The following is a 13,384-nucleotide window of genomic DNA, read 5'->3' as shown; positions in this document are numbered from 1 at the left end:
AAAATGAAATTCTTAAGAACAAAGAAAAAAACGCTAGAATGAAAAATGGCAACATATGCTCTTTCAAAAACGTAACTGATGTTAAATTTTTTTAAAAAATTACCTTTTTTGAAATTTTTTGTTCCATGATTTTCTCTATTCAGTTATTAATTATTTGTATTCTTTCAAATTAATCAAAATAAAATAAATGCATAACTCAATCCTTAACAAACCAAAATATTGACATTTTAAATAAATAGTGAAACTATTGCTAAGGAGTCCCATTAAAAGCTAAAATATTGTTGTTTTGAAAACTTTCCTTTCTTTGAATGGTAATGGAAATGAATGTCATTTGGGTCTTTATGTTTCTACCTAATCAGCTCCAGCTGATCAAATTCTACAACTGGGCCAAAAATATTCAGAGTACATAACACCTTCTTAGTAAAAGCTTCTTTTATCTTTTTATTAATTGATTTATAAATTATACTTATGATTGAGAAATGGAAAGTAAAGATTGACTCTATTTATATAAAGCTGGATATTTAAAAACTGAATTCTCAACTATACTTGACGGAAATAAATCAACAATTCCCTCGATCCCCCTTTAACTTGATAGTAAATCATAAGACAAGAAGAAAATATTGCTATTTCATTTTACTTTACCTATGGCTTGAATAATGTAAATTTTAGTTTCAGTTCACTAACAATTAACATTATGAATATAAAAATTATACTTTCATGAAATTATTATAAAATCTTCCTCTCTATTTTATGATTCTTATGTAATAAAAATATGTATGTATATATGCATATACATTATTATTATAAGTTCCATTTCTCTCTCTTATTTAATGTCATGTATATCGCTGGAAAAAGACCAAATTTTTAATGGGTTTAAGTTACGTACAATACAAAGATTGTTTATACAAATTTACTTTATCATCTAAAACGATTCATGTTTCTTACAATAATAATACTGAAAACAATATGTGAGCAATTACAGTGATGGAATTCATTGATATTCACTTTCACATGATAAATCAAAACCACAATTTGCACGTAGTGGTAACCAGCACAAAAAAGTTCATTTTTTTTGGCATTATCCATTAACTTGAAGAATATATATCTAGTGTCAATGTCAACATAAGCATAACTTTTAGGACATTAAAATAAATATTTATGCAAAATAAAATAAAGCATACAACTCATCATCATCATATATAAAATTTAATACACGCAACCGTAAAAGTTCATCTCCTTTCTCCTCCACTCGTATCTTAATTCTTATCCAACCAATATTTAATTTAGAGCACTCTCACCGATTAAAATAAAATATTATAAATAATTTTTTTAACGGGTTCCATCAGCATGATCAACAATGGTAGTAGTTCGTATTTTGAGTTTGGCCCGATTGATAAAGTGAGAAACTCTATCATTGAAACTGTCCCTTCTTGTGGTGGCCCGTTTAGTTGGCCCATTTTCGTCAGCAACAAAACTTGAGTTTGCCTTCATCTTTTTCTTCGTCTCATCTATAAAATTAGTAAACTTTTCATCTTGAAATTTGACGCCTGGCTTATTTTGTTGATGAATGTTTTTCGGGCCGGGCTTCATGGGCTCGGGCCTTTGAGCATTGTTGCTGTGATTATAATATATAGGTATCTTGTTTGATACATTAGCAGAAATCGGGCTCTCTGTTGCCAGTGGGCGGGCCGGAGAAACTCGGCGTTTAAAGGCCCTGAAAAACTGTCGAAATGTTCCTTGGGACTGGGTTTCTGATTTGGCCATTTCACAACTAGCTAGAGCTAGTTTGTTTTTTCTATGAGAAAAAGAACAAGGATGTTTTTCTTGTTGTAAACAAGAGGCAGGGATTAAGGATATTTATATATTAGTACTAGTACTAATTAAGACATGCAGTTCCTTAATCCCTAATCATTAGCTAGGAGTAGTCTATATATGATGTGAAAAGGATAAATTAAGCTGAAAACATATTCCTCATGGGCCATGCTTAGTATGATTCTCGCCATGCCAATCGGGATCATATTCCTCACGACTTTCCCATACTTTGCCTTTTTTTCAAAAATAGTATATGAATGCACTCATTATTAATTAGCTAAAAACACATTTTGACATTTCATCTTCTTAACGCAATCTCAAGTTAATAATAACGAACGGACTATGCAACCAAATATACATGGTTAGGCTAAAAATGATTTGAATTCTCACAAACCTATATACAAGCTTCTACATCGATAGGGGCCAAACTCACTAAATCGTGTCCTACGGGTTTTTTTGTTCAAATGGTGTCAATTTCTTATCACAATTTTATTTTTGTTAGTTACTTTATATTTTATTTTTTAGCGGTGTCAATATATACATACGTATTTATCAAGAAATATTACTATGCATATAAAATGAAATTCTCTGCAAAACCATAGTGCACAAGTAACCAAAAACATGAGCATAAAGGTGATGGCATCAGATTCGAAAGGGGAGGGCGTTTCTATACGTTTCAAAGTCTCAAAAGTATAGCAAGACTTGGACATACAATTAGTAGGAAAAAAATAAACAGCAGATTGTTGGTTGTAAGAATCACATTTTGCGTGTTGAAAGTAGGAGAGACAATATTACTTTCTAAGATTTTCAATCCAAGCTTTGAGAATTGAGAAATTTCATAGAAAAAATGCTTTTTTTAAACAAATCTTACTCGCTGTAAATTTAAAATAATTAAAGTTAAATAGACGAGAGACATCATTATCATATATCTTGGTTAGAGATTTGTGTACAAGCTCTAAGGAGAATTGAGAAAAAAAAATTGATAGAAAACTTTATTTTAAATAGATCAACGAATCTAAATTAATCGAACTCAATAAATGCATAATAATTTAGAAAATAGAAAAAGTGGATATCATTAATTTCCAGCTATACATTATTTGTATTCAAAATCAACGGATAAGTAGAAGGCGAACAAGGTATATATTGCGTTGGGCAAGAAGAAGAAAAATGGAAGACATCAAATGTCGAATCATAAGGTTAAAGAATAGTAGGAGTAATTAAGTAGTACTATAATAAAGTGCAGCCGTCATTCCAGAATTTGTTTGGCTGGATTAATTAGTTAACTATTTAAGCATAAATTTCCATCATTATCGTTTTTCTTTTTCTTTTCTATCTAATAATAATAATAATAATAAAAGATAGTATCATTACCGCATTGTTTTGTTGGATTGTTACCTACTAACGAATACAAATATGCGGTCTTCATATTAGAAAAAGTATAATGAATACAACATGCGGTCTTAAAATTAGAAAAAAGTATTAGCAGTAGTATATATATGAAGTTTTACCCCACCAGCAATATTGATATAGAATGAGAATAATTTTAACAGTTGATTATAGACATTAGTCTAAGGCATCGAAAGAAAAAAAAAACATTTTCATGAGAACGCTTCGAACTAATGGTGTTAGATTGAATTAAGCTCACTCTTCATTTGCTCAACTTAGATTCTACCATTATTTTTGTTTAATCCAGTAATAAACTTGTGTCCATGCTCCATATATACAACCTTAAGCCTATAGAAATATATTTGCTTGTTAATTGGAGGAATGAGTTATAATTTCTTTACACAGCCTTTTAATAATTCATCACCTCACCTCATGGGTTGGTTCAAAAGTTGTGTGTTTGATCTAAAATCCGCTTTCGACTTCTGTTATAACAGAATTAACCTAAAATCTATGATAACATCACGTTCTTTAGATTAAAATTTAAGATTTTTTTGTTCTTTCCAAATAACTTCCTACAACTTTCTTAGAAAATGTAGCATTTGATCAGATTTTATCTCCATATAATAAAATGATACTAGCCCGAGTATGTGAGTGAAACAAAAAGAGCACAAGTTTAACCGTTGAGATGGAGGCTATACATCATAATGTCTTCAATTTATGACAAAATCCAGCTCTCAATACTATCTACAAGTTAATATCCAAGTTCCTAAGAAGGACAACACTTCAAAATGACATTTTAGCAGACGATTTCAACAAGGCAGCGAGAGAATCAGCTTTCTGTTCGTCCATCTAATGGCGAAAAGTTTTCACAACCTGCTCGATCCGTCTCCTACAAAGTGGGCAGTTTGTCAAGTGTGAAGAGCACGTCATGCAACAGCACATATGACCACACCTGCGAAACAAACAAACAGGTAAGTGCACCAAATGTATCCAAATTTTAAGCACAATATTCTACACAAAAACCAAACATAAAGTTTGGCATTAGCGCTGGGCTGTCAAATTAACATCAACCAATAATGTAAATATATTAGACGGTGAGGACACTACACCTTCAGTATCCTATCTCCTGTTCCAAGTAACAGAGTGTTGCCAGCCCACTCTTATGGGCAATACTACTGCAATGTTAACCAACAGCATACCCAGTATAATCCCACAAGTCGGGTCTGGGAGGGTGTTATGTACAAACCTTACCCCTACCTTGTGAAGGTAGAGAGGCTGTTTAGGAAAGACCCTTGGATCAACCCAACAGAAAAACACTTGAACAGAATTGAAGAATAGGAAAATCAGATGGCAAGTCTGGGAGATGCTTATTTTTTCAGAATCTCATTCAGCAGCCTAAACATGGACGAAAAGGAAGCCGACCCATCATTAATCAAATCAAATGAACTCAAATATCCCTCAATCCAAAATAAGTTGAGAAGCTGCATGAGTTCTCCATATCCACTTCACTCTATTTAGACACTCCGTTCCTATACTACACAATTTGCCATTTAAGATCTTTGTTGTAAACTAGTTATATCTGAATTAGTTAATTTTAAAACAGTAGTTTTATATTGAATTAGTTGGTATTGCTTATATGAACTCTACTTCTATTGTGCTTGGTTAGTCATACAACACCAAACAAGTTGGGATTGGCATACAGTTCCTAAATTTTCGCAATTTTGCAGCATAGCAATGTCCCAAAAATCTGAACATTCGAACATGAAGTGAACTAAAAGCTTTCACTAAAGGGTCTTACGGGACAAAAACTGAGTTGTATTCCTGCTCCAGACATATAACGCATAGATTTGGCATTAAGAGGTCCTTTTTATTATCCACTCCATTCTCAGCTGTAGCATTAGAACCTAAAAATAGAAAAGGAAGCAAAATAAAATAATTTGTTAGAACCTAAAAATAGAAAAGAAAGCAAAACAAAACAATTTGACTGCAAAGCAGCCAAAAGGTTGAGACAATAAGGTGGAAGTATGTAAACCAGGCAAGCTTACCTTCATCCTCATGTCCTGCTCTTTTAGCAGCAGCAGCAAGAACTCTGCACATGCAAGTGTTTCTCAAAGTTAGGATTATCACTCAAAAAAGGTAAAATAAAGGAAAAGCCAAAACTGTCACTTGAAATGTACGGTGTTGTAACAACATCAATGGAAGAAATCCAGTAACATACAAACACAAGAATGAAAGGAACACAATCTATCCCACTCCAAAAGAAATTGCTGTACAAATATATTTCAAGAAGTTTAAAGCCATAAAAGTTGAGAAATCTAGACCACCAGAAAAGATAACACCAGAATTTTTGGCAAGCTCACTTCCTAAACCAGATGAGCCAACCTTGCAGGATTGGAAATTTTAAGGGGAAAAACAGAGGAGCAAAGTTATGCTACTCAGGAGTGTTTTAAGTTGATGTTAATTGGATTGACCAACCTAATCAATCTCAACCTCATAAAAACAAGCATCATACTAGCCAAAATGAAGTTCACACTAATAGAATCAAGAATTCACCAAAACTGGAGAGAAAGCCCATGAAAGGACTTACATATGCAAGTCATATGTCTTTATCCTATACTAGCCTAGATAAACTAAGGAATAACATTCCCTAAAAGGACCTTATACAAAAGTGCTAGATTTATAATAAATCTACTAACATGAAAAAAATGTACAAAGTATGCCATACTGCTTTATCTTTCCTAATTATGTGGCGGCACGGTAATTAGGTGGGAATTTAATTATATTTGTAGGTAAAATAGAGATGAAGTTCAATTATTTTGAGAATGGATGTGAATGCAACACTTTGTCATTTTTGTAAGTTTGCTCTTGCACCTTCTTGGTGTTGCTCATCATTGTCAGTACCATTATCATATATGCATCAAAAAGAATCAGCGACATTTTTTGTTTGGTTTAACAAGCTTCATAACTGAAGAACCTCCAACACAAAGCTTTCTAAAATAAAAAAAAAATTAAAAATAAAGTAACAGTTTACTGATGTTATGAGAAGAAAACATGTACACAATAAGTGTACCAAAAAGTAGACAACTCCCATAAAATAACACTTCTCTATGATAAGATAATGATTCATCTATACTAACAGGGACCTCGTGGGTGCACCAAAAGTTAATCAATAATAAAAGGCAAGCCTAAGCGATGCAAAGTCATATTGCACCCCTTCAAAAACTCTCCTATTCTGTTCCACCAAAATACTCACATAAGTGCCATGGAGGCTAAATATCAAGCTCTTCGCAAAGTTGGTAGGAGGTAAATACCAAAAGTTACCTTAAGCTGAAAAATACTAGGTCACAAATATTTTAAGGGGCTAACGTTCACCTTAGCCTGCTACTACTTTGCTTATCTAAGAATTGGGTCCTGCAGTTTGGTGTTTGTGGCATTCATCAAATAGTAATTTACTCCATTCATTCTCAGGAAGGGTGAGTACATCAATGGACTGACAACATCCAAACAAGATACACATGTATAGACTATTCTTGGGCACAAACCTCATCATTGTTGCTGCCCTCAGAAAAATAGTCCATCTCTCCCATGTGGAAAAGAGCATGCATATAAAGATCTTCCTCATTTTCTATTACAATTCAATATAACATGTCTTCCTCAACTTTTTAGTAGAATCCAAAATAGGGTTCTTGCTTTTTTGAGAAGGGTGCATTTATGTGTAAGAACCTGATAATAGGTAAAGTCTAAAGGTTTTTCATGTCCCTACCGGTGGTATCTTCAAATTATGCCTCCTTTCTAAACACGCAAAGTACATTTTGTGCATGAAAATGGAATATGCACACCCTTTGTTTATATGCATTGAAATCTCCTAGTATTTTGTCATTATAGGTATTTTCTCATTTCTTGTCACTAAACTCTAATGCAGTTTATGAACAAACACTTCGTGAATAACTCCATGTAATAGATTCTGTCCTTTCTCTTGCTCTCTTGTTAACTTTCCCTCTTTCTCCCCTTGCTAATTTATATCCTCTATCTCGTCCCTCTGTCCTCTTTTTAGTACTGCATCAAACCCTCAACTCTAAGCTACTATAAATCTGGCTTTACCATCTCTAAAAGCATTTTTTTTTAACAATTGTGGTGCTTGGACCAGCTTGCAGGCACCTCGACATCTCCCAAAGCATCTTTCCCAGTAACCCATGTTATGCCCCAATTGAGCAAGGGACGCAGGCAAAGAAGAAAGAGACATCTTAAACTGTTTCATCTTAGCTTATCCTTGAAATCAATCATGAGCAGAAAGCATAGTGAGGTACAAGTTACAGCTCCTACTCTATATTAATTTGTACAAGCATCTCTAATGTACCCAAACATTTATGAAGCGCTTTAATAGATATAAAACTCAGAAGGAAGGATTAATAAGGGGGAAAAGGAAAAAAGAGATAAAAGACTGCAGTTTAAAAGTCTTGGTTTAAACATACCTCCTGCGCAATTCCCAGTGGCGCTTTCTTTCCATCATATAATGAAAAGTATGCTTCACAAGTAGATATACACCAACGGCAGTAAAACCCATTGAAGCATACTTGTACCACCTGAAAGGAAAAGAACTTATCAATACTATGTACGTGGCTAAAACCAACAAATCCTGGGGCCGCCTTGACATACTCATGGGGGAATTGATATGTTCATGCAAGTTATTTCATGAACTTCTATTTTTCTAGACATATCTTCGTTGAACAGATATGATAGTGGTAAGGGTACTTGATACAGATCCTACAAAATATACTACCAACCTAATTGAGAACGTACTCATGTCTATGAGTTTGAACATAAGTTTGGATATAGGCATGGGAAGAAGTATGTAAAATTACTAGGGGAATATAGGGTTGATTACAGTTGGAAAGTAAAGCATATCAACCTTGCCCATCTCCCAAGATTTGCAATGAGCTGGTCAATAGTTTTATGAGAGATATAAAATGGGCCTTTGTGTGGTCGCTGGATCCGAACTGTCCCAATGTCATCTTTGACAGCCTGATACAATCACAAAGGAAAATGAAGTTGATACACTATATACAGACAACCCCTTGGCGCACACAAAGAAGGGTCGACTAGTGTTCAAGCAGTGTAATGTAGTAGAAGTGAACAATGAATGCTCAAGTATAACTAGAGTATACTTGTAATATTGGATGCATTTTGATCCTCTTATTTCCTTGATAGCTATTTCTATTTGCTATTTTTATTATTTCCCTTTAAAACTATTCCCTACCAATCAGGTCATGATGACCATGAAAAACACAAGGAATGACAAATTAAAAGCAAGTCTAAACTCTGGATGCTTGCTTCCACTCAACTGTGACAAAACAACTGAGTCATTTTATATATATTGAGGATGTCCATAGGTCTTGATATGTATTTTATGTAATTCAAGGATGTGCACCATTTAACCAGTTAGTTGAATTTCCGTAACTCTTGGATCATTTTGAGTTTGTTCTATAGTTGAATCCTCTCTGGAAGTCACCTCTTGTTCTTGTTCTTCTTTCCTTCCAAGATCCACAATACGTGATGCAACAAAGATCTCTAGAAACTAGTACTAAGAGTTACCTTACAGAAAATAAAGAACTATATAGAAGGTGTTGAGAATTAACTAAGTATATAGAAGGTGTTTTGTTTCACTATCATTCTTCTTAGCTGTCATCAATTCTATTTACAGTTAGTGTTACGAATACATTTTTTTTATGACATCGGTGTTGAGAATACATAGTGAGCAACTAAACAACAAGCTGACAGAGAGTTGCTATTAGTATCATCTGAAATCTGTTAATTTGTGTTACTTCTATGAAGATGTTGCAACTTTTTCTGCTCAAAAGGCATATCATACCTCACCAACAACAGTCAAAGGAGTACCAACTGGCAGCACACGTTCAATCCTCTTCACTCCAAGCATCTTCAAAAGTAATCATCAGTTAATTAACTTCACCAAAATACATAAAAGCATGGTCATACATGAACAGATATGCAAGTGACTGGTGAGAGAGGGTTCCTGCAATGCACTATGTTCTACACTTTCGATGCTAGTTAAAAATGCCGTTGGCCTCCTACTTATGAAAATAATAGGTTAGAGTCAAAGTTACCGTCAAAAATTTTTTAGACACAGAGTTATGAAAATACAATTACAACCTGCAACAACAGCAGTTATATGACAAAACAGACCTTAAGACCTTGAAGATAATCCAATGTCCCTCGCACAAATGATCGCCCTGCTTCCTCAAAGATTTCACTTCCAACTGTCAGTACCAAACCCGTGGCACCACGGCCACCAACTACAAAAGTGCGACCTGTGTCATCATCCTGGTACACAAGTCAAAAACTATTAAAAATTCATACATCAAAGTAACACAAAATTCCTATGAATTCATTTAAACAGCCTACAGGATTATTAAGATAAAAAGACAAAAGGAAGTCATTCCAACCAGGTACCACGGAACTTCTTTACACATTGAGAGCATCAAAGCAGAATCCTGTATCCAAGAGCCTGCATCATTGTGTTTCAGAAAATGTTGTTCGGCCTGTAATAATATCAAGAACATTTAACAAAACATCATTGAAAAGTAAACAAACATTCTATGCTATTATTTAAAGAACGAGATAGCATACAGTTTCTTCCACAATCACGCCTCGTAGACCACTGTACTCACAGTTAATTGGTGTATCTGATCCAACCCTTCCAGATATAGTAACCACCAGAGGCAACACCTTGGATGCAGTATCTAGTAGTTGTGCTAAAATAAAAGGAGTACAAAGATCATTCAAGGTTGAGAAAATTCACTAACAAAAGGCACAATAAGATATATATAACTATCCAATATTGAGTTCTAAATTATAGAATTCGTAATGCCGCGGAGCAAACAGATATTCCTATTTCAAATATCATGAACACCCTCATGTTCTCAGCTACTCCAATAATTTGCTGAGCACCTTCATAACTAAAAGGAACACAGGGAGATGAGGGTATCCTTGTCTAATGCCTCTACTACTTGTAAAGAAACCAAAAGGAGATCCATCAATGTTAAAAGAGGAAACTCAATTTGCATGGTCACGCACCTTTCCTCCATCCTCTTTGTATAGTATCCCCAATTTACTCAAACTTACCATGGGACTGACCAGTGGCGAAATTTCATGAAGGGTGTCCAAAAGTGAACTTGCTCTTCTTAAAAAGTGGAAAAAAAATTGCTACTAGTGAGATTCGAACACACAAACCCATTAATTTTGTGTCTTTACTCTTTCAAGGCGCCTGAAACCACTAGGCTATATCATATTGTTGTGTCAAGGGCGTCCAAAATATGTTATTTAGCCACTTTGTTTATCATTTTACTTGTATATACGGTATAATTTTCCGACGAAGTGTCCAATGGGTGGCTACGCCACTGGGACTGATGCGCCTAAGTATATTATCTAACACTGCCTGACTCTCATTTGGTGCTCACTCAGCATGCATATTGAGATCCACATAAATTTGAACCTCTATTTTTCCAGTTTAAATTAGTAAGCTAAGCTGCATCAAAAACAATTTTGGTACAAAAAGCTAAATTCTCCGAAACTTACCCTGGTCATTTAATGGCAGATGTAGTGGGAGCCCCCTAATATAAATTTTCCCTATGGTTGAACATACTACCTCAAATGAGTTACAAGCGTAGCATGGTACCACACACTTAAAGTAAAAATCTATCTGCCCCTCTTCTGTTTTCCCAATGAATACAAAGTTAGTTCTTTAAATAAAGTGGCTGAGTTTAGAAGGCTGTGATTGGTCCAAAGGGCGGGTCACAGACGGATTTCTCGGTTATCAAAAAAAAATAAAAATAAAGTGGCTGAGTTTTCCTATGAATGAGGGATGCAGTAAAGGCCTGCTGTACAGATATAATGTAACCTCCTTCTACTGGTAATTAAGACGTCTACTGAAAGTAATTACTGAAGAGACTAAGCCATCCATATGAAAAAACAAATTTACTTACCAAGATCCTTCAATTGATTAACCCTTGTAACGGATTTAAGCACTTCAGCATCTCTGCATTAGAAAACAAACCCATCTAAATTCATGGACATAAATATACCTAGTAGAGTAATGAAATTCAAGAACCAGAAAAGAAAAAGAAAACAATTGGAAGAAGAGAAGTTCAAACCTTCCACTGCTCCTGCCGAGAAGGTAAAGAGCAGCTGCACTCAAACAGCAAGAGAGTCCGCCCCATGGAACCATTTCCGGGATAATAAAACCTAGACCTAACGAATGAAATTATGACTAAGCAACACAAGTTTAAGGCGAGAAGCAATCATAGAAGAACAAAAATAGGAGAGAGCAATTACAAAAGGGCACAGCAATATGTGGATTGATGACAGTAAAACTGAAGAGACAAAATTTATATGAAAAAAAGGTACTGCTAGTTTAAATTGGGATTAAAAAACAAAAGGAATTTGAAGAAGACGACATTCCATAAGATGCTAAGAGTGGTTGAGAGGAAACTTGAGAGTGCAGTTATGTTGATCCATTCATGCTCTTTATCTACCTCTCCTACAACACTATAATCCATCCACTTCTTCTTCTTCTTCTTCTTCTTCTTCGTGTTTTTTCTCATTGGGTTACAATTTGGGTCAGTTTGGTCCTGCATATAAAATCATGATTTGAAATTATATGAAATTACAAGTTTTGTTTGGATACGTGATTTGAATTTTTTTATAAACATAAAAACTGTATAAGTTGTACAATTATCCCGATTCTTTATACAATCTTACCAAATAAGTAAGTAAAAGTTTATAAAATCTCATAATACTCTTTCACAAACATATTATTAAAAAATATATTTTTTATTGATTAAACTAAAATTCAATAAAAAAAATTATTAAACATATATAAGTTGTGATGTAATAGCCTTTAATATAGTCCACCCACATAGTACAAACAATTATCTCACGTTAAACTTGTATTTATCGTTTATATAACTGAAAAGACAAACCAACATTGTTACTTTGAGCCATTTGTTGGTCAATTGTTTGGTAAATAATGAATTTTATGAATATAATTGGTAGAGTAGAAATTCATTTGAAGAAATAATAAATTCCATGTTAGTGAAAATAATCATTATATGAGATGTAATGGTTTAAAAAGTAATAATATTATATGAAAATTAGGGGTGTTCACGGTTTTGATAAAAATCGATTCAAACCGAAAAACCGAATCAAACCGATAAAATAAAACCTATTTATTTGGGTTTGGTTTGGTTTGGTTTTTAGATTTTTGAAAACCGATAGTATTTGGTTTGGTTATGGTTTTATTCGAAAAAATCGAAGAAATAACCGAACCGAACCGAACCGATGAATTATATACATATATTTAATTAATATACATACTTAATATATTGTTTTTATAAACAATTTTAAAGATCTTATACATATTTTCATTAAAATTTCTTTATAATTTACTTATTGATAGCAAAAATTCTCAAGATGAAACATTTATCTTATTGATTGTAAATGAGTGTCTATGACAATTCTTTGTGAGATTGAAAATATTATTGTCTCTTCCTTCTAGACCAATATAGTGAATTTTAAAGCTTTATTGATAGTAAATTTAGTGATCGAAAGTTCAATAATTTAAGTCATTTTAACTATTCGTTTTGAATGGGTTGTTGTCACTTTTTTAACATTTTGAATGAATTGTTATCACCTTTTTAACATTTTGAATGAATTGTTGTCACTTTTTTAACATTTTGAATGAATTGCTTCTTTTATTTTTGTGTATGGTTAATAACTGAACCAAACCAAACCGAAATCGATAACCACCAAATCGATAAATGTCTATTATATTTTGTTTGGTTTGATTTTGATAATTTTAAAACCGATTAAGTTGGTTTGATTTTGGTTTTGACCAATAACCGATCCAAACCGACCCGTGAACATCCCTATATGAAATAAATGATTAGTAGATATAAATGTAAGGTTGCTTTTACAAAACACAAAAAATGAGATATAAATTAATAGGTCAATTTTTGTATTTGAAAAATCTCAAATCATGATTTTTTGAAGAATATGAATTTCATTGATATAAACTCATGAGATAAAATCAACGTGAAATCATTTGTCCAAACACTAATTTCATCTAATGATTTTATATCGCGATGTAAAATTATATGTACAAATGCCTACA

At 33.3% G+C, this 13,384-nt stretch overlaps 1 protein-coding gene across 3 annotated transcripts; it reads right to left on the bottom strand.

Annotated features, from left to right (window-relative positions):
* Positions 1-3,846: 3,846 nt before the first annotated feature.
* LOC102601282 (mitochondrial ubiquitin ligase activator of NFKB 1) lies at positions 3,847-11,822 on the bottom strand. 3 transcript variants are annotated; one of them, XM_006352725.2, is made up of 12 exons: positions 11,548-11,822; positions 11,367-11,463; positions 11,199-11,251; positions 9,844-9,968; positions 9,660-9,755; positions 9,400-9,537; positions 9,068-9,133; positions 8,108-8,220; positions 7,671-7,781; positions 5,244-5,287; positions 4,997-5,102; positions 4,048-4,150 (listed from the first exon to the last, which is right to left on the bottom strand). In XM_006352725.2, exons 2-12 carry the CDS (start codon positions 11,438-11,440, stop codon positions 4,048-4,050), a joined length of 1,029 nt encoding a protein of 342 aa, XP_006352787.1. In that variant the 5' UTR covers positions 11,441-11,463; positions 11,548-11,822. The 3 variants fall into 3 exon arrangements, with proteins under 3 accessions (XP_006352786.1, XP_006352787.1, XP_006352788.1); XM_006352726.2 differs by having other exon boundaries at positions 11,748-11,817; XM_006352724.2 differs by having other exon boundaries at positions 3,847-4,150; positions 11,367-11,822.
* Between the last annotated feature and the right edge of the window lie 1,562 nt (positions 11,823-13,384).

The sequence above is a fragment of the Solanum tuberosum genome, unplaced genomic scaffold (assembly GCF_000226075.1).
Source record: "Solanum tuberosum cultivar DM 1-3 516 R44 unplaced genomic scaffold, SolTub_3.0 scf00150, whole genome shotgun sequence".
NCBI classification, from domain to species: Eukaryota; Viridiplantae; Streptophyta; class Magnoliopsida; order Solanales; family Solanaceae; genus Solanum; species Solanum tuberosum.
Note: the sequence above shows the minus strand (reverse complement) of the source record. Positions and strands in the feature narration are given on the sequence as shown.